This window comes from Solea senegalensis, linkage group LG17, assembly GCF_019176455.1.
Source record: "Solea senegalensis isolate Sse05_10M linkage group LG17, IFAPA_SoseM_1, whole genome shotgun sequence".
In the NCBI taxonomy this organism is placed as follows: domain Eukaryota; kingdom Metazoa; phylum Chordata; class Actinopteri; order Pleuronectiformes; family Soleidae; genus Solea; species Solea senegalensis.
Window position 1 is genome coordinate 8,119,324 of NC_058037.1, and position 26,003 is coordinate 8,145,326.

Below are 26,003 nucleotides of genomic sequence, written 5' to 3' on the forward strand. Positions count from 1 at the left end.
AGACACAGAGAAAGAGGGAGAGAGACACACACACACACGCGTGACAACACACAACTGTGGTAAAAGTATTTCTTTCTCCTGAGGACAGAGAGTGACAGGAATTCAGTGTTTAACGCGGAAGCCTTCAAAGTTTCCCTTTTTTTAAAAAAAAGAGAGACACTAGAAAGAAAGGGACAAGCTGCTCGTGGACAGAGAAACACAGAGAGACAGACAGAGAGAGACATTTTGAATCTTCTGTGGAGGAGTTTTCTTGTGCGCGTGTGGGAAAATGTGAAGAAGGAGCCGCAGTCACGTCGAACAAGTTTGTCAATGTAGGAGAAAAACGATGAGTAGAGTGTGAGTTGTCCACGCAGACAAACCTGCGTGTTTTTGTGTTAGTGTTGAGCTCGGGAGTGTGAGACACAGCAGTGAGAAATCATCCACGGCGTCTTGTTGTTGCTGCTGCTGCTGCTGTCTGGTGTGTGACACTCACATCACTCAGAGCCGTGAAATTGTCCCACGGAAGCCTCGGAGGACTGAGGTAAGATAAAGCAGCTCGTGCTGTCATATCTTATATGAAGTTTATTACACTTTTATAACGCACCTCTGTCTCTATAGTGCACATGGAAAGTTAATTAACGTGAGGGGGATTCAGTTTATTTCCAATAATCTCGTGTGGTGTTGTTTTGGGTGCAGCTCCTTTGCAGCAGACTGTATGCAAAACTTAAATTATGTCGAAGAGCTGAAACTCAAACATTGACTTTCAAATAACTGACACTCAGGTTTTTCCAGATTTTCCGCAAATTCTCTCCTGAGCTGAATCACTGTTTGCTCCTGTTTGACTCCGGGCAGAATTAATTATTTATATTATTATTATCTTCAATATACATGAAAGAAAATGAGTCCATATTGGCACGAAGGTGCAGAAAGCCAATATTTGCACCATGTTCTCACTTAAGATCATTAGAATGCATCATTTTTTTTAAATTAAATATCATTCTCATTGCAGAATAGGACTTGTGGTCAATAAAAAGCAAGCAACTTTTGTACATTACATTCAGGGGTTAGCTTGTTTTGTGCAAAATCTACATTATAAGTCAGCACACATGTTTTTGGCATTTTATTCTACATTTATTACATTTATATCACTCAAATTGTTGATTAATTAGAATATAGTTATAGTTCGTAGCTGCAGATACATACATACTAATACTAAAATCTTTACTAGTCATGTCCCTTTCCCTCACTGAGCCTACATTTTAGTTCTTAGTTTTGAGTCCTGCAATTTTGTTATGATATTTACAGTTTTGTGTTGCAGTTTTCATATACAGTTCATCGCATGTCACATAATAGAGTGTCCAGAAATACTGTTGAGGAGGTTTACATGCTATAAGTAAAACAAACAACCATGTGTTGAGTTTGATTTCTGACAGACCAGATTACATTTACACAAAAACTAATCCTGCAAACGGTCATACTGTATATCATGTCTCACTCTTAACATAATACAACAAAAGGTATTTAACTTTAATCGTCTCATCGCCTTAGTCAACAGTCGGCTTATGTAAAATTTAACTTTTTTTGTTGCCATGGTTTATTTTTCTCCAGTGAACTATACGTAGGTTTAATGCCCACTTGTGTAGGCAAGTGGACCGTTTGAATACTCACTCAGTCCCACTCAATCTGACATTATAGGCTGCACTTATTCCAGTCAGTATCTATATAGCTACTTTTTGTTCCTATTATTTATTATTGAGGAGTATATGGCATATTAACACTTTGCTTTGCTTCTCTGTGTCATGGCTGTTTCTAATGGGTGCTAGTATCTTAAAGGGAGACGCACACACACACACGCTTCGTGTTTTCTTCACACTGCGCCTGTTTAAGCTTCTGTGGGGTAATGTGTGTCTTCTATGTTTTTTTTGTCCTACTGTCTCATAACCTTTATTAGAATAGTCAGACAAAAACTGGATAATAAAATTTGGGACAAACTGTCTCGAAGCCGTTCAAATAGACATTTGCCTAACACATTTTAATATTATATTTTGTATCTGTATGATAATGATTTCTCTCTAGTTAAACAGGACTTTTTTGGCACATGCAAAGTTCCCTTTAGCACACAGACAAAAACACGTTTTTGTGATGAAGCCACCAGTGTCCAACAGGCAGCGGGAACTTGCGTCTTTGTGCTGCTGAGTTATTTCACAGAAAGTAAATCCACTACTTCTGCATGAAGGATTCATTATAGACAACTAATCCAAAAAAAAAGCCTTTGAACACCCCTCTTTCCTCTTTCGCTCTTCATTCCGTCACCCAGATCTCTCAGTTCACTCCTTCCCTCTCTCTTAAGGCTTCCTCGTCCTCTGTGGGCCTGTGTTGTTTTTCTTCAGTGGATGTTTGTGTCTAATCAACATAGAGAAGTGATTATTCACTGTGAAAGAGGCTGCGCTGGTGGTTAGCGAGCCTCTCGAGACTCAAGCCATTCAGACTGTTTCCTGCCTCTTTCTAACTGCGTCACTCCCCCCAACTAGGAAATCCCATGTTTACATTGCACTCCACGGCCTAATGTCTTCACTTTAATCAAAATACATCTCTGGGCAGTGACTGGAAGCTCACCACACACAGGCTACTTTTGCTGGAGCTAAACGTTTGCTATGAGCTCGAGCTCTGGACTGAAAAGAATTTGAAAACACAGGGAGCTATGATCTATGCAGACCATGCCGCGTCACTCACGTCCATGTATATAACGTGTATCCTCTGAGAGTCACAGGGGGAGTTGGAGTCTCCACTGACGCTGACATTGGGTGAGAGGCAGAGTTCACGCTGGACAAGTCTCAGGGCCATCATACAGAGATAAACAACCGTTTCACTCATTCACGCTGCATGTGTTTGCACTGTGGCAGGCAGCTGGAGTATTGTGTGTACTCCGATTAGCCAAAACATCCCTAACACTCTTTAAATCTGTCTTTTCTGTCTCTATAACTTGTGACACAAACCTCATAAAACATCAGAGCGAGGATGGAAATGTTCATTACTGCTAGTTGTTGTTTGTATTTGCCAATAATGCTTCATGACGGCACATTCTGACACTGACGTTCTCCCCGTAAAATCCAAACATACAGGCGGAACCAAACATGATCCCATGCTGCTTCCCAATGTTATCAAACTGAGACCCCGTAACGGCAAAAATTACAGTGTTTGATTACACATTTATACAGAAGTCTGAAAAGAAACACTAAATAATTACCCTCACGCTTAGGTTATGATTGGCCATAGAAGTTTCATAACAAATGAAAGGTTTTTCCCGTAGTCTAAAGTGTTTCTTGATTTTTCACAGCTCTGTGTGGAGGTAAAAATCCTTTGATTGTGATTGTTACATCTTAAATGACAATTAAGCAGCAGTTGGAGTCTTTAACGATTAACGCTTAAGTATTCGAGACTCAACCTTCAAAGCAGTTTTTGTAAAAATGAGCCGTTTCTGCAAGTGATGAACAGACTGTCCTCGCAGTATTTGCATAGTTCAACACAACTTGTAAGCAAATCTTCCTCTACTTCTTTCAGCTTCTCCCTTTAGGGCTCGCCACAGCGGATCATACGCAACCTATACAAATAAAACACGAATCCGGGTCAACGCCTGCATTTAACTGAAAGCCCGAAAGCATCGCTTTACAATAAATAATTCACAGAAGCATGTTCTCGAGTATTGACTTGACTAAGTTTTGGTTCCCGAATGTGACTGATGAGAAACTAACCTCCTCCACTGTTAAAATAGAAAGCCCAGTATTTGATTGTGCTTGAAACTAAGCTCTCGTGGTTATGTTTTAAATGTTGCAAAAAAAGAGAAGTGGTATTTCAGTGGCTCTAACCCCTTTTTAATCAGCATCAGGTATTAAAGAGTTTCCACAGATCAGCTGTAGTTTTATCTTCCTTCTTCCTCGCCTGTGTTAAATTCTGCTGCCTCTTTTTTTTTTTTTTCATCTGTTTGCCCCCACCCACCTCTCTGCCTCCTTGCCTTAGTCAATTTTCTTGCACCCTTTTCCATGTGACCTGCCTCCTTCATTTTCTCCCAGAAAGAATGTTGCCTTGAAGTTATTGAATTTGCAGACTGAAGCAAACAAGCCCAGTTTGAGAAGAGCGCTTGGCGACTGTCATGTTGTGCCTGAACAAAGTCGTGTTGGTGATTGTTTAAACAAGATTAGGGGAAATGTTCATTTAGTTAAATATATTTAAAAAAAAAAAAAAGACTCTCTCAAGAGGTTTCAGAGTCAGTCTGGTGTAGAATTACCAGTCGAGTAGTTGGATAGGAAGGAAGACAATGTCCACGGAGAGGACTAAACACTGGGCTGTGTTATGAAACAGCTGTTTGATTCAAAATCCCTGCTTTTAGGGAAAATTGGTTGAAAAGAAGGAAAAGTTTTTATGCCGAGTGGAACTTTGCCGTGCTAATTTTTATTTTCTTCCAATCCCTCTCTGCCCCGTTTTTATTTTTTGGTAATTTCTTTATTTCTTGGCTCAGCAGCAGGTCTTTGTCCATGATAAACCTACAACATCTTTCATTTTATGCTCCATCTAATCACTCTTATGATCATTTATCTTACAGACAGGCAGAGATGTGGAATCGTGAACTTTGTTTTGCTTTTCATTTTTCAGTGCTCGGCTCAGATCGTGTGTCAGTGTGAAGCGACTGCTCTTGCCTGAATGCGGAGGAAGCAGTGAAGGCTCTTCTCTAGCCCTCCCTGCAGCTCTGGGGGAGTAAGTCAGATGTGTACCCAGCACTCAAAGCCCCTGGCCTGGCTGCGGGGATGGCAGCCTCTGCCTTGAACCTGAACAGCCTTGGAGTCATGAACAGGTCAGCTGATTCAAGACTTCACTGTTTTCCTGGAGAGGTTTAGTTAAAGCAGTTTAATTCTTGATATATCACAGTGCAATGTTATAAATACAAAGTTGTATTGATGATTTATAGTACAAACAAATGTTGAATAAAATGTCTGCTTAGCAGCATTTTTTTTTCTTTCAATCTGTAATTGAAGTTTATGATGTTTTTTCATAATTCATAAAAAAAAGTGGATCACCTTAAAGCTGAGTAGTGACTTTTGTTGATGTTATTAACGGCCTCTGTCTTCGAGACCAGGAATGACGTGACGTTCTTTGTATACTGTGTCTTAGGTTTGATACAATACTATCAGACCTGGCTGAGGGAGCGTTTGTGTGTATACAGCAGCAGCAGCAATGGCTGGGGACAAGAAGCATTTATCTACAGTATTGGCAATGTTGTGCAGTGCAGGAATGTTACATGACAGGAGAACAGGAGAATTAAACACGTGTGTGGCGCGGAACAGAGGTGACGTGGAGTGGCATTGTGAGAAGCCTTTTGTACCAATAGTTTGATTTTGACCGACAAAAATCTCTCCTCTCCTCTCCTCTCCTCTCCTCTCCTCTCCTCTCCTCTCCTCAGCAGCAGTAATCAGTTCCACACCCCACCAGGCTCCTCTAGCACCACCACCAGAACTAGAACCAGCCCGGCTGCCCGACCTGTGCTACCGGTGCCAGATCGCAGCACCTACTGCCAGTTACTAGGTGGAGGTCTTTACAGCCCAACCAGCCCCAAGGTAACTGGATTTAGTTTTGAAACCTTAATGGGAATTCCATTAAGTATTAAGTGAGTTTTGAAGTGCGGCTAATAATGTCTTACTCCTTTTCCAGACGAGTCCAACATCTGTTGGTCAAACCTTTGTGTTCCCCCCTTCGTCCTTGCTCTGCCCAAGCCCCGCCCCTCGCACTCGCTCCCCCTCCCCTTCCCCACGAAGCCCGGAGCTCCTAGGAGTCAATGTGGGTCAGCGGGTCAGACGTTTGAGCTCGCCCAGTGGCGAAGACAGCGGGGAAGGAGACGGCCAGGAGGAGAGGGGAGGAGAGACAGGGGAGGGGTGGAGGCGAGATGAGAGGAGACGCCAGGCGCAGCTGCTGCAGATTCACAGGGAGCTGCAGAACGTCGAGGTTGTGGCTCCCATCGTCTGTACTTCTTTTTTGTCCCTGTCTTAGTGCCACTATCCAGTGTGGGTCTTTATCTCTATCTAATCACAAGTGATTAATTCAAATAAACCAAAATTCAGCTGTCACTCATCTAACACCAAGCAGAACAGATAAGATTAAATCAGAGTTTGTACACATCAGAGTTATATATGAGAATAGGATTAATGTGTCAGGGATCGGTAGATAATTGCATGGTAATACAATAGTTAATCAGATTAATTATAATTATGTATTTGTTATATTCCTTATACATTCTGTTGAAGGCCAGCTTACACTAGTACGAGTAGAACACTTGAAATAATCACACACACTGTGTGTAGCTTAACCATGTGTTAATTTTTCAAATCACTTTATTGCCAAACAAGGAAAATTGTCTGTAACTTTAAGCTGTGTTTGGACATTAATTATCTGCGTGTCTTTCAGGTCAGAGGAAAAGTTGGTATTTTTGAGGCTCACATTTCCGGGATTCGTGCCCAGGTGCTTAACAGCGAGATCCAACGCAGCCCTCGATCTCCAAGACGATCAATAAACCAAAACCCTTCGCATCCCAGCCAGGAGAAAACAGCTCTTACATGCTTAATGACCCAACCACAGCAGAGCCAAGTTCCCTCCGTTTTCCAAAATGGGAGAGATGGGACAGAAATAACATTACTAGAGAGGACAAACGGAGGAAGGAGTGAAGGCGAGGAGGACAGCAGCGCCGCTTCAATGAACTCGGAGAATAAGACACTGGTCGGTCAAAATGGCAGCCATTCAGAAACGGCAATGCAAAGTCTGTGTTTAGACAGGACGTTTGTTGTCCAGGGTTCCCTCGACACGTCAGATGCAAATGTGAAAACGGACAGGGAGAAAAACGAGGGCGAAAAGCTGAGGGAGAAGGAGGGAGGAAGAGACAGATGGGAGACTGAAAACAAACAGATTCTGGGAGGCAAAAAAAATTGGACAGAGAGCGAGGTGAAAGAGGAGAAAGAGAACCAGCTGTGCTCCGAGATACTCCAGATAGAGGAGATCAGGTTGGAGGCTAACACAGAAACACCTGCCATGTGTCACACACAGAACACTGAGAGCTCCCAGTGTTTGCTGGACGTGACCGATCAGACCTCCAACCATTGTCCCACCATCCTTCCCTCCATCCCTTCAGTCATAATAACTGATCATGGACAGGACAGTCAGCTTCAGACTTCTGAAGGACTTGGCTCAGACCAGGGGCTATACTGCATTCCTAGCCCCAGCTCCAGTCCTGTCACTGGGCCTAACTCGTCCTTGCGCTCCCTCAGGAAGCTGTCGTCGTCCTCCGCCTCATCGGCCGGTTTCTCCTCGTCTTGGGAAGAGTCGGAGGAGGATATTTCCAGTGATCCCGAGAAAGGGGAGCAACTTCTCAACCCTGGGCTCCTCAGTTCTCAGCAGAAAGCAGTAAGTGGAGTGTGTCTGCGTCTGTGTGTTTAGAAGAACCTCAATCATATTTAAGAAAAGGCACTTTTGGTACTGCATTTGCATGCATGGTTTAGTGCATGCACATGCATTAAACCATGCAGAATTTACGCTTTTACAAATAATGAGTGAAAATCATTCGTCTCTGCTACATATTGCTCTACAAATAGTGTGTGTGTGTGTGTGTTGAGTGTTTGAATGTGCCTGTGCATGTTACTGGGTGCTCCTGTGTCAGATTGGCCTGAGCTCACTCCCTGAGTAATGGTTGACATTCACAGCAACAAAGCTAGCTCTGTGCCCCGACCTGTGTGCCTGCGTGTGTGTGTGTGTGTGTGTGAGCGGGTGGGTGGCTAAAGTGAGGGTGTGTGATGGAAAAGGGGGACAAGCAAAATAATTCTGCCAGTCACACACACTTAGACTTTGCCTGTGTTTGGATGCTGTTCAAAGAGGTCTGTGAGTGTGTGTGTGTGTGTGTGTGTGGGTGGTTGGATGTGTTTTTATTTGTAGCCAGCATAAGTTCACGAGGCCATCTTACTGCAGCTTTGAAACATGATTTCATGCAGGATTGTGTAACTGATTTTGTACTTGTGTCTAAATATTTTAGAAAAATCCCCCAAAAAGTGTCCGTCTTTGTGACTTGTTGTGACCGGGTCTATATGGAAATGAAGTGCTGATGTTTACTTTACTCTATAGATCTGCTGAGTCACTGTGAATGTTGTCTAAGCTTTAAAACGTTCTGACCCCACGCTCGAGGCAGGATTTGCATATATTTTTGAGACATGGTGTTTTGAGGATGGCTTGATTTTTGAGCAGCAGCAGCAGAGGAAACTGAAATACTCTTATCATGCCCCATTCATCATTTTGTACAAAGTGGCTGCAGCTTTCCTGCACATTTAATAAAAGAAAGACCAAACCAAAGCCCCAGCTCTACCAGGTGATAGAGATTACAAACTATGCGTTCAAGTGACTTTGGCTGGTGGATTTGAATACTGTTTTTATTGCTCTTTGCATATTTCCAGGCCTCTTTTTTTCTTTGCTGTATCCAGGAGGCACAAGCTCCTGATGGAACTGCAGCTCACAGAGGGACAGGGTTGTTTAATCGTTTTCTGTCAGGATTTCCCCCCTCATCATAGCACATAGATGTCAAACATGTTAGTTATTCATGTTCCTGTCTGCAGCTTGTCATGGTTCCTTGATCCGTACAGAATAAGAACCTGGTGGATGTGTGCAAGAGGCAAACGTGCAGAAACACATATGGCATGCTTACTCGTGTGGGAGGTATGTAGGAGAGAGGAGAGGGCGAGAGAGAAGAGGAGTGATACTGAGAGAGGAAGACGAGAACACATCGAGTCTAACAGTAAGACAGAGCAGGGGGACGTAGCTCTACACGTGCGGCGTCCAGACATGTTTTCTTCATCTCTTCTTCATGGCTTTAACAGTCCGGTCCCTGCACTTTTAAAGACATTTGTCATTCTGTGAGACTTTTAAAGCATTCACAAAGAAAAACACAGATGTCGTAGTGTAGCTCTGGTGCTATTTATAGAAAAGATAAAAAAAAAAAAATAGCAATAAATGTGCAAAAAATGGAAAATGTAACTGCAGACGTGCTGACGGTTTGTCTTGCATTTGCACAGATTTTACCATTCTGTTACTTTTTTAGGGGGATCATTAGCGTTTGGAGTGTATGAAGTAATTTTTAAAAGTGTACATGTTTAAGTGGTAGAGGCTGGGAAGTTAACAGAGCCATATATAGACAGTATTTGGTGAATCTTTTGACTGTTTGGCATTCCTCCAAGGTTAGAAGGCATGCATGTGCTGCCAGTCTTTTCCTCGTAGTAAATTGGCAGCAGAAGGACACCTGCAATAGATTGGCATCTGTTGTTTTTCTACTTCTTCTTCTTCTTCTTCTTCCTCCTTTCCGTCTTCTGAAATGTCAGTAAACTGCTGTGGAATGAGATGAAGAATGAACAAGTTTGTTTTTCCTGTTTAATTTATTGCTAAGCATCCACACCCACACACACACACACACACACACATCACAGAGATGCAATTAACGTTTTGTATAATGTTATATGTAGATGTAAGCCAATAAAGAACTTTTGCACAGTTAAAGTGCATGAAGCTTTATCACCTTATTGGTTACATTGCAGTTTTATGTATTTTTTTTTCTGATTTATTCTTGGCTACAGTTTTCTTTATATTCAAATCGGTTTCACTTGGGATTTTATCTTACCTTTATTTCTATCTTCATTTAAATTTAAATTGTTTTTAGCACAATAGTGGTGTGTCGCAATTTTAATTTCACCGACAATGTACCTTCTCGTGTGACAAATGAACAAATCTTGAATCTTGAAATGAAAGTTGATACGTATAAATAATTAGGGTAAACCAAAGTGCTGTATGTAAGCAACTGAACAAATCTTTGTCCAATGTAATTTTCTAATAAATTACAGTCACCAATTAAACATTCAACTTTTTTGTCCTTGCATTCGCTGGTTTCAGCTCCATATGCAGTTATTTTCTCCATTTTATATCACAATTCATTCCAAATGTTTGTATGTTGGACCACAATTGCAATTTATGGAAATCACTTATTATTATTTTTAAAATTTTCAAAAGTAAACAATACCTTTTTGCACTCTACAGCACTATGTTTCATATCTAGTTGCTGTTACCCCTATGTTGCTGCCCTTAGGTTAAAGTCCAGCATCATGTTTCAGAGCCAGATTGACAAGAGAAACTAGTTAGTTAGTGGAGCAGAAGCTGCAGTGGAACGGAAGTGGGGCAGGATTTATGAAGTTCACTCTATAAATGATGCAGATGGTGTGTTGTTGTTACTCATGTTCTCTTCACTGTAAGTAAAGCCCTGGATGTGTTACCTTGTTGGACACATTCCAATAATGTCATTGTTCTTGAAAGGACGCATCCGTTAAATAAACAGATGCGTCTCTTGGAATGAAGATTCCACCCAAACACAGTCGGATACACACACACCCTCTGGACACACCGCAGCATCACGTTTGCTTTTCACACTCTGCACAACGACACACAACACGGACAAACAAGACCGTCCACACCACACAGACGCGACTTGTCGACTCACAAGTCTCACATCCCTTTTTAGGATCCGACCTAAAAAGCACCTATTTTCCAGCTTTAGTTGAACTTTTGAAAGAAACTCATTTCCTAGATAAGAGTTAGTTTTTGTGTTGGACTAAAAGTCATTACTGTAACACAAGTGGGTCAGCACCAAATATCATCACAAACACACAGACAGTGTATGCACACACAATGAGACGTGCACACAGTTGCACACACATTAACACACACACACAGCATTTGTACTGCAGTGGAAAATCTTCACTACCACAGCGCCAAGTTGCCTAGCAACTTTGTGACGTCAAAACGAGTTTCCCTCTCACAGCTGTGTATGTGTGTGTGTGTGAGAGAGAGAGAGCACAAGACAGAAAGTCTTTAGGTTTATGGGTGTGTGTCTAACTCTTGTTGGTGTGTGTGTGTACTGTGTAAGGGGAAACACCGGTCAATTCTTTATTTGGTGTTTTCTGTGTGATGTCGCATGTGCTGTGCTCGAGTTGCCCCGGCCACTGAGGAGTGAGGCAGCGTGACGTTACTGAAGCTGACACTTTGGCTCAAAGAGAACCTTTTAGTACTGGATCCAGTGCAGAAGTGATGTGTGGTTTCTCTTGGTTTCAGAGCTGTCAGACTCATTCACAGGGGAAGCCTTGACGTGATATATGAATGCAAACAGAAACGTGCAGTAATCGCGGGTGTGCAGCTCGGAGTCTAGATGTCCGTTAACTTGTCATATTAACTCTGACATGTTTATAGGTCACTGCTGCTTAGTAAGAAAGTTAAATTGTCTCAGAGTGGATGCTATTTTCTCTAGTGTTCTCTTCGATGTTCCATTGTGACCTAAATTTGGAAACAACTCAGACTACACTTTTTAGTTACAACAAAACTGAACCGCCACATCACAAACATTTAACCACCTTTTTTTTTTTTCTTTCTTTCTTTCTTTGAGGTGTCGCTTTTTCACGCCTTTTGTGTAGCTAAGGCAGTTCTGCAAGGCTAATTTTCCACTGGTCAGTCTTTGGTTGCTAAGAGATTCATCATGCACTCGCCAAGCATTTTTGTTTCGCCTGCATCACCCTCCTTGAAGTTTAATTTTGTCTCAGTGTGTGTGTGTGTGTGTGTGTTTGTGTTTTGAATGTGTGTCAGTCCTAACTTTGCAGACTCAGACTTTTGCAGTATTTGTATCTGCATGGGGACCTTGTGGTGAGCGATACCAGGCTTGTTGTTTCCTCAGTGCTTCTCTGTCGAAAACATCAGCATGCATCAGTGTTTCCCCTGCCTGTTCACGTTACACATTTATTTGTAACCTAGAGTTACCCTTTGCCCAAGTTTTTTTTTTCTCCCGTTACCATTCTCACCACTTTCAGCCTCACTTCACTCCCTCCTGCGTACAGACGAGTGATACGTGATGACCATGTTTAAACCACATTGTCATGCATTTTCAGCATTTAACATGTTCCCCTCCTTTTTTTTTAATACATATAATAATTACATAACATGATCAGTAACATGTCATTTTAATGCATGTTTAACTAAATCAGTTAAATGTGTGTGCTGAAAAATAACCCCACGACGCTCATTCACCTCTGTGCTTCTTTTTTTTCATCTGTGCTATTCTGTTGTTTACAGAGGGCAAGGCCCTTTTTTCACTCGTTCTTTTGTTTGTAGTCAGCGGCGGATATGGAAAATACTGTCGCTGAGGCAAGCGGCAACCCCCCCCCACTTCCTGTCTGCAAGAAGTTCCTTCGCTTACCATTTCCCCCCTCTCTCTCTTCTCTCTCTCGCTCTCGCTCGCTCTCTCTCTCTCTCTCTCTCTCTCTCTCTCTCTCTCTCTCTCCATCAGTGGAATCTTCAGTGTTTGTCCTGATCTCCTCTTGTCATGCAGCTCATCTGGGGATAGAGATAGGAGAGAGAAACAGCGAGACACAGAGAGAGAGAGAAAGACTGCTGAAATGCACTGAGCCAAAAAAATGTCCAGGTGGTTTCCACCGTTTTAAAAATGTAAACTTACTTTAAATAATAAATTTAATAAATTGAAAGGTGACTGCAGACACCACATATGAAGCTGGGTCCAAACCACATGTTTTGGGGGATCATGTTGTGTCAGTAACTCCCATTTTTTTTCCCTTTGGCTGCCTGAGTATAGTGTAAAAAACACAACAACACTCAAACAGAGACAATAAACTCACCAAATAAAAGCAAGACATAAGTTGTGATGATCATATAGCGATTTTCAGGTGTGTTTAAAAACACTAAAACTCCACAGTTTACTGGACTATTGTATAAGTAAGAATCTTTCCTACAAGGCTGTTTATCAGAAAACTATGACTGAAGTTATGGGGCACAATTTAGATTAGTGCTAAAAATTTGCAAATTCATTAATCAATAGACATTCATTACTAAGAAAAGTAATTTTAATTTAGTTGTACCCCCAGTCTTGATAGAGTTTCACAATATAGACATAACAGATTTATTAGACCGCCTGTCATAAAAACACACAATGTTTTAGAAATCTTTCAAAAACTTGTTTACAACTAAAAATTTTATTCTTTTATTTGGAAAATAAACTGAAATTCGGCTCACTGAGCTTCTTTTCTGAGAAGTCAAGCGTAAGTCAAATTAATCAAGTGTAACATTCAACCACTCAAACAAAAACTTTTCTCCTCAGGAATGCAAGAAAATTACTTAATAACTATTTGTTTCAGTTTTTTTTGCAAAAAAATAAATTGGGAAAATTCATTAAAACACAATAATTATTATATTATATTATATTTAGCATTAAAAACATCATTTTGGTTAAAGAGCTTCTACATACTGGTGTATTTAAATAAATGCCCTAAATTAACATTGCTGTAAATTTAGGGCAGCTGTGGCTTTGGGTGGTGGTCTAATAAATTTGTTAATTACTGCTTATTAGCTATAAAAACAACTTTCCGAACAGTTTGATTTTAGTGACAAGTTGGCGAAAGCAAGTCCAAATGTCCTACTTTTAATTCTCCCCCACAGTTTCATGATTTGTATTGCATTTGTGTCACTTTCCTCATTTATATTTGATCTATTGTCCCAAAAGTTTTTTTTTTGTGTGTAAAACAGCAAATATTTCACACGCAGTTCATCTCGCTTTTGCACAAACCCCGCACACGTCCTCATGTGGACACATTCATGCAAATGCTTTTTCCCAGCCTATCAAATACGACAGGTACATCTGCGCACTGTGAAAAGACGACATCCGTGTAAAACCACATGCAGAGAATGTCCAGATCTTTGTCACGTGTGTGTTTGGTTTTAAAAAACGTCAGATGTGATGTGTTGTTTCACACAGCGGTGGCGAAACAGAGGCTGACGACGCATCAACGGCTTGGCTTCTTCCACAATCTGTGTCTAGCACATGTTACACACACGACAAAGGTTTGCACAATCACTGACAAACTACACAAAACATTCATGCGAAGAGAAACACGTTTAAAAGGTACCTTTCTTATTTATTTTATTTTCCCAGAATGTGGCGTGTATTCACACTTAACACCCACTCATGTTCACACACACACACACACACACACACACACACACCATCTGTGACTTTCACAAAGTTGTGACCTGTGTGCAAAGATTTGCATACCCAGATTGTGTTTATCCTCTGTTTTGCCTATCAAATCATCAACAATTGTTTGTCTCTGCACACACACACACACACACAAGCATGGAAATCGTGTGGGACTCGGCGATGGGCGTGTGTTTGGTCAAGGTTTCAGGACAGAGGGGCAGAGTTAGAGCTGCACAGATAAACGGTGAAATTAGGTGAATTAGTAAACTCCTCGGCTGAGAGAGAACCCACCGGCCACGATGTGGTCCTCGTGGCTGTATTCGGTGATGAGTGTTGTTGTGTCAGTTGGAGCCATCTTTATCTTTGCCCTCATCCACCTCCGCACCAGCCACCTTCAGGTACCGTCACCTCTGCTGCTGCTGCTGCTGCTAAGGCTTGCAATTACTCTCTCGAGTTTTTATACTAGAGGGAAAACTGACAAGTAGTCACATTACAGACTATTCGAGGTGATTTATGACACTTATGATACTTATTTATATAATTTACGTTTGTCTCTAAAACCTATTTTCTTTCATCCAAAAGTTTAGTTTTAGCTCATGTATTCAATATTAAGTTTAGAAATACTTTTTATATGTGTTCACTGTAGTGCAGACACCACATACAGATTGGAGAGACAGAACATACATATGGTTCTTTTAAAAAAAGAAATCTGCATTATATCAGCGTTGATTTCTAAACATCAGCCATAGAAAAATCAATACACCTCCTATTTTATCTCAATCTAGTCCTTGTTTAGTCATGTTTGACAGCTTTACTCTTCGGCTCATTTTATTGAGCTATAATAACGCTGGCAATATCAGCGTTTGTGATAGTTAAAAGCCTTCAGTGTTTTCTTTTGAGTGTCAGAGACAAATCCACCCTCCGTTTCTTTTGTCCTTGGTTCCTCTGGTTGGATTTTAATGTCTCTACAAACTCAAGGCAATGGCTGTTATTACTTACACTTGAGGCAGTCCAGACGTTTGTCTTACTTTCACTCTCTCTGGCCCTCCTCGTCTCTCTCTCGGTCTCTGTCACACACACACACACACACAGTGACTATAAGGAAATAAGTAAATGTTAGAAGGAGTAAAGTGTGGGTTGATGGAGAAAAGTACAGGCCAGGGCCACTTGTCAAGATGTAGTCTGATACTTTTATTTAGAAGAGGAATGAAATATTTGTCTTCCTGGTGGTCAAAGTCAAAGCTTAATCTGTTATTTGTGTTTATAGTTACTGTTGTTTAACTATGAGACATTAGTGGTTGATTATTGTTAATGTAATACCTGTTGTCTCTTTCTTAGTAAGTTACAGAATCATTTCACAGGACTTATTCCAAGTTGGTTGTGCTGTGCTGATTGTTGTTGTAATTTACAAGGCATATCCTAGTACGGCTGATGAAATCCCGGTGCTTGCTATTCTCTGAGAGCCATTTCAGCCAAAGTACCTTAGAATTATTTTTCCAACATGTGATCTGCACACGTGTGTATTTTTCTCTCTCCTCCACTGGGGCAGAGAAAAAAAACCCTCATGTGTCTCTTCTCCCGTGAATGTGTGTGTGTGTAGCCATAGATAGTCACGCTATCAGCTGATCCAGATGATGTGACAAGGGTAATACATTTCTCCTTCTATGGTCCTCTGGTTTCTTATCTCCTCTCCTTTAACTTGAGGTCCCTATTTATGTACACCTCGACTCCTTTTCATATTTTTAGTAACTTCTGCATCTACAGGTCGCTACTAGCGCCGTTTGTACCCACCTGAAATGCCTCAGGCCTAACTGATGGTTGGGTTTTTTTTAAATATATTTCTCGGTAATAGTTTGATTTATCGCTCGTTTGCCGAGCTGTTGAAACAAGCAGCAAAAGTAGCACACGCTGTAATCACTTTGCATTTACTTACAGGGTAGTTGAGGGGAGTAACAGTGCTCAAAGGGATAAGAGGGACAACAGACGGGTGGTCCATTTAAAGACGAGTTACTGGCCTTGTCAGATGTGTGTTTAACAAGCTGAAACTATTCTATGGTTAAATATTACGTTTATGTAACTGATGAAGAAAAACAAAAGTCTTTTCCATGTCAAAGATGAGATGGAGAGCAGGAGAAATGGACAATGGGCCTCATTTTGTGGTCAGTGAGAGGAAAGTCAAGAGTTTTTTTTTTTTTTTTTTTTTATGAATGAGTGAGTGTGTTTGTTTGTTTGTGTGGCAGGAGTTCGGTAGGTCAATGTGTCCCTGCCAGGGACAGGGAGAGCCTTTGGAGAAACATGCTGTCTGTTTGTGTGTGTGGGAGCATTTGTGCAGATGTCTTTCTCCCTCTGTGTGTGTGTGTGTGTGTGTTACCGGGGAAACCCTAGCTTGATCCTCCAGAGTTCAGTTAAAAACAGTTCTGAAACAACTAAAATAACAGACGGGGGGAGATTAAAGACGACTGCATCACCAGGGCCAGGGATGCTCCACTAAGTGTGTGTTTGTGTGTGTACTTGTATTTCTTACTTATTTAGGACCTTTTTCTGGCATAAACACCTGACCTTTTCAGGACTAGTAGTCCTTATGGAGACTAAAACCTGGTCCTAATCAGGTAGAACCTCATTTCGGAGGAACTGGTTACACTAAGGGCTAAGATTTGAATTGTGGTTAGGTTAAAACTAGGGTTAGACATCAATTCTCAGTTTCATGGGTGATTTTATGGTGATTTGTATCTTTTTTATATATGTCAATAACATGTGCAATATCTAAAAAAATTAAAAAAAATTATAAATATTGCGAAGTTTGAAGAAATGTTTAAAGGGGGCCTGAGTTCAGATTTTTCATGGAAGTATTGTATTAATAATCAGTGTCTGCATCGTCTACTCACTGTCCCGTCTATGTTAGAGAAAAAGACATCATACACATAGACTAGATGAAACGGCCAAAAACATTGTCATATCAATCAAATTAGCCCAATAAATGTCAGACAATCAAATACAATCAAATACCCCCAAAATCCTTTCATATTATTAATGAATATTGCCCTGCATTATGTATACTTAAGTATTTACTTATAAGTCAGATCGTCATTGCATCATTCAACGACGTTATTACATATCACTGGTTTCTGTAATATCTTGCAGCCCCTCTGCACATGGCAAGGTGTTGATGCACTTGGCTTAATTCATATTTCACAAAGCATTCATAAACACTTGCATGGAGCTAATGATTCATTGATGTTAAATGATAGTAGATCACATCCCGGTCATCCCATATAATCGCTTGTGTTGTGTTTTCTTGTGTTTGCAGCACAAGTCTTGGAAGAAGATTAAGAACATGGTCCACTGGTCTCCGTTTGTCATGTCCTTCAAGAAGAAATATCCTTGGATACAACTGGCCGGGCACGCAGGCATGTGGACACACAGACGCACAAATTACAAATGTCAAAATATTACAAACGGTAACGTCCGTCCTCTCAGTTACACTGTGGAAATAAAGATGGGGCTGAGAAAACACAGCAAGTAGGTAGTTGGACGATGTTTGGGCATGGAATTTATTTATAGTGTCTAATTCCCTATTTATAATCTTACCCTACAGTGTGATGAGACACACAATCTGATCATTGTTGGCTCGATTTTGCATAATGTTTGGGGGGCTTTGTGGTGTAAACAGAACAATGTCTTCTTATTTTCCAGGGAGCTTCAAGGCAGGAGCCAATGGCCGCATTTTAAAAGTAAGATCATTCACACTTTTTTTTCCTTTTTACTCTTCTTCAACAAAGACTCTTTTTAGATACTGAATCAGCACTGAAGTCGTGAAGTTAAGTTTTTGGTGACTCAAAGTTTTACAAAGTCGCTAAGTTGCTGATGCTATCCTATAGAAACACTGTGACTGCGAGCAGCGCTGCTTGTCCCTTCTGATGAGGGATGTGCTGCGTCCGTACGTCCCGGGTTACCATGGAGACGTGGAGAAGGACGGCCAAAAGTACAACCAGATGGAGGATCTGCTGGCCGAGTTTGACTTTCCGTGTGTGATGGACTGTAAGATGGGAGTGAGGTGAGGCAGAGACCCATCACATGACAGAATAGTCTTCTAGTTACTGTATTTGTCTCACCTATTTGGTCTTAAAGGAGGCAAAGATGTTGTCCTTAAGTCCAGGACATGAACTTAAGTTGTGTGACTTGACTTAGATCTGAACAATGATGACTCAGACTTGGACAAGACCACCGACTGCATTTAGACTCAAAGGTTTTTTGTTAGCTTTTCATGATAAACCATAGTATAGTCATATGGTTTTGAAACATTGCTGTGTTAATGTTGCTCAGATTCTCCACCAAGCACCATATGATTGGCTAAATCATCCTCCCTGCTTTTCTCCTACCAGAACATATCTGGAGGAGGAGCTGACCAAGGCTCGTAAGAAGCCCTCTCCAAGACCTGACATGTACCAGAAAATGGTGGAGGTTGATCCCGAGGCGCCTTCATCAGAGGAGAAAGAGCAGAAGGCGGTGACCAAACCTCGATACATGCAGTGGAGGGAAACCATAAGCTCAACAGCCACGCTGGGATTTAGGATAGAAGGAGTCAAGGTGAGGCCTACAAAGAGAGAGTGTGTGTGTGGCTGTCCTTCCCCTTCTTTCTTGTAGTATTTAGAGTATGTGTGTGTGTGTGTGTGTGTGTGTCCTTCAGGGGCATGATCTAACTTCCTGTTTTGACCAGAAACTTCCTCTAAGTATATGTTTGTGCATGAGTTCCTTTGTCGTACATGCGGCCTGTGTGTGGCAGCTCTTTAGGGATCGGCATCTGGCCCTGACAGTGACACACACACACACACACACACATCTCTCTCTGTGTCTTTATTTGAGGGCTGTGGCTATATAAGGACATTCACGGCCTCCTGGAGATCTGTTGCCATGACACTTGAGGTTATCCCCAGAACCGAAGACGTGTGTGTGTGTTTGTGTGTACTCATTTGTGTTACCTCATAGGGACCTTTTCTGGCATAAACACTGACCTTGTCAGGACCAGTGGTCCTCATGGATACCCAAAGCTTGGTCCTAATGAGGCAGAACCACATTTCTGTGCCTCTGGTTACAGTTGTGGTTACGATGTGAATAGCATTTTTAATCTTAAAGATTATTTAGGCAGTGTCCCAACAAAAATAGATGCATAAACCTCTGTGTGTGTGAGAGAGAAATAAAGAAAGAAAGACAGAAAAGGGGAGACGACTGTAGCTGTGCTCAGACTTGAACCATAAAGGGAAACAAACTTTTCCTTTGTTGCCTGGCAGCCAGCAGAATAAGAGCTAACTTATTTCACATTGAACAAACCAGCTGGTTGTCTACCACTGCTCTCATGCAGTGGTATAGTACGAACAATTCTAATGCTCCAACTGCAAGTTTCCCTACTATTTCTGTTTCTGCTTTGCCAGATGTAGACACTTTATTTAATACGGTTTATTGTCGTTATTTCTGTTTTGTGAGTTTGAGGCCTTGTTGAACATAATGAACAAATGCTCTGTTAGTTATGTAATATTTACCTTAATCATAGTCCCAATAATTCACTTGTTCTGACCTATAAACAGATTTGTACAGTCAAGTGACCGCAGAAATGACACGATTTTCAGAATCAAGGATTTTATGACTCGGTCGGTGTGGTCAAAGACCTTTCCCTGCTTTAAAACTCTAAAAATAAATGTCCCTCTCTGCTTCCTCTCCTCCCACCATTGTTTTTTTTAAATCTGCTTTTCTTGTCAATTTTCTCCTCACATCCTCCTGTTTTCTGCCTCCACCCCATCCTTCCTTTTGTACAAGGAGCCGGGTATTTGTTGCTATTTAGGTTTAAAATGTGAATATAAATACATATTACCAATGTCAATATACTCTCATGGTCATTTCTCTCACTAATAAGGACCTCTTTCTTATTTCATCTGCAGAAGGAGGATGGGTCAGTGAACAGAGATTTTAAGAAGACAAAGACAAGAGAGCAAGTTACTTTGGCTTTTGATGACTTTGTTAAAGGAAATAAGGACACACTGGTGAGTGTATGGAACTATGAAGTAATGTCATTAAATGTTCTTTGCTGGTGTGAACAAAGCATTCATTTAAGGATTCAACCATTTATTTTTTGGTAAACACACTAAGATATAAAGTAAAACAAGCAATAACGTGACTTCATTTTATTTTAAATGATGAAATCCTGTACATTAAGGTTCCAGACCCTTTTAAAAATACTACAAAGTTGTACACCCATGCACAATGTGAGCTTTTATTTTGAAATAAATTAAGGGTTTATGTAAATTATGCCACAAGTAAAAAGAAAACATGCTATGTAGACATTCTCAAGCAAGTAAAACACAATTTTGATGTTTTTTTTGTTGCTGTTTTGCAGAATAATTATTTAAGCAGGCTGAAGGAAATTAGAGACACTCTGGAGATCTCCCCATTCTTCAAAACCCACGAGGTAAAGACACACATTGTTGTGGTGAATTCACGTGGAATGCAAAGTCATGTTGTGTCATGTTATTTGACATTTAACGCTAGAGCTAACAAACAGTTTGCAGGTAGTTCTGCTCTAAATGGGACCATTGACTTCATGTGCTAAAGAAAAAGACCTGAAACTAGCGATTGAGACCAGTAACTCCTCAGGAAAATGTTCTCTGCTGGTCCCCTAATGTCACTTGATTATTAACATCAGAGTTGCCCCCTGGTGGCTATTTTATCCAGCCATCCATCCATCCAAAGACTATGTGCATTTTTACATACGGTCTAGGGTGTGCACACATACAGCAACTGTCCGTCATCACTGATACTCTAAACAACTGACTTTTGAGAAGTGGTATTAACAGACTCATTCATGTATTTAATAAAAAATAAGCTGTCTGAGTATAGGTCATACATTTGACCCTTTTCAGTTGTAATAAATGCTGATTGCCTCATACAATCGATAAAATCTTCCCGTGATTGGATCAACAGACAGACGCTTGATGAAATATTTCCTGTTTTCTGTGTTCATCCCCTCGTGTCTCTGTGTGTCTCTTCAGGTGATCGGCAGCTCCTTGTTATTCGTGCATGACAGTAAGGGAAGAGCCAAAGTCTGGATGATTGACTTTGGGAAAACCACGCCTCTCTCGGAGGGCAACGAACTAAACCACAGAGCATTATGGGTAGAAGGCAACAGAGAGGACGGCTACCTGTTTGGACTTGATAGTATGGTGGACATAATCTCATCCATGTTGAACTCTGAGACATAAACGTCAAAGGCGGCTTATGTGAATATCTGGACTCACTTCCATTCATTCGTCATTTCTCTGGGGAACACTTTAGGATTTCCACAAGGGTTTTTTTTTTCTTTTTCAACTCATTTGTAATTTCCCGCAACAATGTGTGATTGATTCATTGACGGATGCAGTCTATTTAAATCCAGAGGAATTGTGTGCTATTCTTTTTCTTATTATTCCCCCCATTCATAACCCTCTTGTTTTCCTAAACCCTAAAAGGCATTCGACACTGGCGGACATTTGAACTCGTCATAGCAGGGGAGTAGAAACAATGACACGGTGCACAATATCATTCATGTGACTAATGTAGCTGGAGTCGAGCTTCCTCTGCTAAGACGTGACAGAATGCCTGCTCAGAAAAGAGCATGCAAAACATATTTTTGTTACTGTGACTAAATCCCATGAATCTATCAAAACCGTTAAGACTTACCCAGTCTTTGGGTCCAAGCAGACACGTTCCTTATTTTCGAACATGAATTTTAAATGCAGTGTTTAGCAAACTGTGCTCTGACAGTACAACATAGATATTTAGTTAGTAATTAGTTGGATTTGCAGCAGGGAGAAAGTGCATGTGGGATCATTTTAAACTTAAATGAGGAGTCAACAGAAGTAGAATCAACTCCTTGTTGGTTTCAGTTTCTTAATGGGATTGTTTGACAACATGGAAAATATTGAAAGAACTATATGGTGTGGAAATTTTAAAATCCTGTCATCGTTGGCACCCTCACATGGAAACACTGTAAAAGTTTTGTTTCGTAAATAACAAATAATGGTGCCATCAGAATTTGGGATCCTGGTTTTAGATGCATAGAAATGATATGCATAGTGATTTTAAGTCTGCAGAATTTTAAAACTCCCTTTGAATTTGAATACCAATCCACTGGGATCCAACTGCGGTTGATTTAAATAACTGAGTTCAATTGATTTTTATCCTTACAGGAGGTAAGCGTGACATTATTAGACATTTGTCTGTACCACATCTTCAGCATTCTGCCCATGTTTTAAATAATCTGCACTCCATTACAGCGGAGACTACTGTCACATGTGTTTTTCCTCATGAGAGCATGATTTGAATACACATGATGTTTTTTTTTGTTGTTTTTTTATATCATTTTAATCAGTTTCAGTCCAAACCACAGGCCGAGTTAAGAAGCTGGGTGTTGATCTTTTTCTGTGGCAGCCTGTGACTGCATCTGTAAGAAGTTATAAACTGTAAGTTTGTACGGGAAGTTGTTTCACATTTGCAACCGACATGGTGACATCACACATATGTGGACACACACACACACACACACACAGGAGTTGGGATTGTTCACAGTGTACAGTAAGATTTATTATGTTAGATGTTGTTGATGTTTTTTTAACATGTAACATTACTTTAGTCAAACTCTGTGGAACACTTACAGCCATGAACAATCGTATTTAAGCTATACAGTGCCTTGACCTTACGAAGCCAAGTCAGACAACTTCAAATATGTTAATAGACATTATTGTAATGACGGACTTCTCTCTTAGTCTTAATAACTGTCAGTGTAGACTTACATGGGTGCATGTTTATTTTCTTCATAAAGTTTGGGCTTGAATGTTTTTGTTTTTTTCTTCCATTCATACTGTTTTTATTTATAACATTATATTATGTTTTGTTGGTTTTAGTTAATGGGATACTGTGACATTTTCAATCCTGGGCTGTTATGCTATTGTTGTTGTTTTTGTCTTAAAGCATGTTTTACAGTACGAGTCAAAGTCAAACTATTAGGCAGGTGGCCGACTCTGTGGTTAACCTACATTCAAACCATTGGATGTGGCTGTTGAGGAGATTGATGTTGTCCATTTATTACAATGGGGGCGATGCAAACAGCCGTCTGGAGAGTGGTTGAGCTGATAAATGAGGAATATTACAGGTTGTCAACAGAAGAGTTGACATTTGCAGTGACGGTAGACGGAGAGAACGATTGTTAGCCCATGCAATGCCTTCTTAAAGAAATAGTTTTGGCAAATGCACTTATTGGCACTTATTGAGAAAAAAGATTGATTTGAGCCTTGTACAGAAAATGTGCAGTCGCTGACAGTGCAGTAAGCAGAATTTCCTTTGTTTGCACAGCCAGACTCACTGTCTTTCCCTTCTTGGTGTAAAGCTAAGCAAATTAGTGCTGTCACGTTTCTAAATCAACCAATTCCAAAATCTCTAACCGTTCCTTTTTTATGAGCAATCACCATGTGCTCTCCACTGCACACTCGTTTCTGTGAGTTTCAGTCGGTATCATATTTTTCTTACTTTATGTACAACACTCTAGTCTATTAGGGTTGTAACGATTCTCCAACTCCATAGTTTAGTTTAAGTTTATTACAACTTTATTGTATCGCAAGAGTTATGAAATATTCAACTTTTCCCAAACTTGGGACAGAATTAGAACTTTCTAAATTAAGTGTGTTTATTATGTTAGTTGAATGTTTGTTTATCGGACATATAATAAGATCTCAACAGGCTGCGGCTACATCAGTGGTGTAGGGTTGGTGTTTTCTGCCATTGCTGATGGTGATATGATGGTTTTGGTCTTTGTCGCAGAGTCGTTACAGCCCTAATAAATCATTTCTCTTTGTAATTTTAAATGGGAACAAGCAGCAAGCGCATGTTATTCCAAAAGGACAAGGCATGAGCGTGAATGCGTTGTCATGTTTCGTGAAACGTTGTGCTCAAACCCCTGAAGTCAACATTTCACAGTGCCACGTGGAAATGCCTTTTGTTTGCTGTAAGTGTGGTAGTACGAGTTTGCTTCTGGTAGCTGTTCGGTTGGGTTCTTACACTTCAACCAACAAGCACATGCAAAGTTATCAGCAGGATTTGAACATGCAGAGGGAGACCTGCTCCCCCCGATGTATTTTCTATTTCCAGGCTGATGGGACCATCTCACATGTGTGTAAAACATTTCCAGCCCAAAAGTAGAGGCATGCAGTCCTTTACTGAGACACATCCAAAGGTTAGAGTGTGTTGAAAAAAATGTGCTTTTTGCAACACTGTTCACCAGAAAGTCAATAAAGCATCCTGAATTGACAAGAAACAGAAACTGGCTGTGAAGAGTGTCTTCTTGTGCATATTTCATACAGCAGCGTTTCAGAATCAGGCTTATTGCCACAGGCCAGATCATTCTATTGTCACTGAAACAAATAATACACACGATGCCAAACATAACTACATAGAATACCAATATAGGTGCTGGATTAGGATGAAATGATCCCAGGAAACAAGACAGCTGAACATAGAGTTGCAGCGATGTTGAAAGTTCATGTTTCGCTACCTCACCTGTAAGGACCATAACCAGTCAAAGCATGTTCTCACCAAAAACAAGGCTGTCATTCCTCCAGGTCATTGTGTTGTCAAGTGTGAAGATATTGAGCTTCAGTGTGAAGACACCCAGGATGAGGTCATAAAGCGTAAGTTCTAGCACTTCCTCACTGAGGATAATTCTGCAGGTTTTTAGACATACATATAAAAACTGCACATTCTCATTTGTGTCTGGATTATTTTGATTTCTGTCAGTGCCATGATGTCAAAAAAACAGTGGATATCAGTCTAATCCAATATGTTTTTGTTTTTTTTGTCAAATTCAACAAATACCTCCAAGTTCTCTGCTCAAACATCTCTACTGGCTTTTAAATCTGTGCTTGGACTAAAAATACAATCAGGGTTTGTACACAGCACAGCTCTGGCTCTGAAAATAGGAAATAAACACTGTGGATGGATGGAGTGAGGAACAAGAGTCTTGCGGTGTGTCATTAGGTCATGCTTGCTGCCTTCAAATCAGGTGTGAATTCACTTAGTCTCTCACTGCAGCAGCAGAATCAGCCCTGCTGTAGCAGTCTGGGTTTATCTGAGTGTCTTTATTCTCATTTTGATGCATTTACAACACTCCCACACTACATTTCACATTCACACCTACACGACTGATATTACTGACTTTCAACACCTCGTATCTAAGTATTTGTATTTTGCATTTTAGAAATCCCTCTGTTAACTTGTTGAAATCATGGTGTACTCCTCATTATTTGCCATTACATATCTGAGAATGCCCCAGTCGACCCCAACGCTGCTGCTGCTGCCTTCATGGCCACGTTAATTGCTGAGTTTGCATGTGTGTCATTTGCCATTCAAATCACACATGTCCACAGCAGCATCAGCATCCTGAGCTGGTCGGAAAGAGAGGTTTTGATTCAGGGGCTTTTGGCTCTTCATAGGTTGTGAACAATGAAAACAGAGGGGATTTTTATTTTTTATAAAGATCATTCCAATCTCATAGTTACAGTATTTAGAGTTGTTATTAGTTGTAAGGTGATCAGATTGCTGGATCAGAATCTGGGATATTTCTCATTTAGTAGTCACTATATCATTAATATATACAATTCTAATTATCTAACAAATGAAAAGTAGAAGTAGAATTGTGTAATAGTGCGTTACCATTTTATGTTCAGAATGCAAGTGTTGCTCATTTTATTAGCATAAACAGAACAGAAATAGTAGTGTGGAAAATGGAATTTGAAGGGGGATTTAGGTGGGCGACTGCCCCTTTAAAATTACACCTATTTTTGACCAGTTTTAGTCTGTGTCCCCCAGTGAATTTATGTTATAATATTATGTTATAACCTCATTTACA

The 26,003-nt window shown here is 40.5% G+C and overlaps 1 protein-coding gene across 2 annotated transcripts; it reads left to right on the forward strand.

Annotated features, from left to right (window-relative positions):
* itpkb (inositol-trisphosphate 3-kinase B) lies at positions 1-24,419 on the forward strand. 2 transcript variants are annotated; one of them, XM_044049263.1, is made up of 12 exons: positions 1-520; positions 4,630-4,828; positions 5,435-5,588; positions 5,683-5,973; positions 6,433-7,422; positions 17,385-17,484; positions 17,771-17,808; positions 17,956-18,131; positions 18,460-18,664; positions 20,011-20,112; positions 20,466-20,537; positions 21,118-24,419. In XM_044049263.1, exons 2-12 carry the CDS (start codon positions 4,782-4,784, stop codon positions 21,325-21,327), a joined length of 2,385 nt encoding a protein of 794 aa, XP_043905198.1. In that variant the 5' UTR covers positions 1-520; positions 4,630-4,781; the 3' UTR covers positions 21,328-24,419. The 2 variants fall into 2 exon arrangements, with proteins under 2 accessions (XP_043905198.1, XP_043905199.1); XM_044049264.1 differs by having other exon boundaries at positions 5,438-5,588.
* The last annotated feature ends 1,584 nt before the right edge of the window (positions 24,420-26,003 follow it).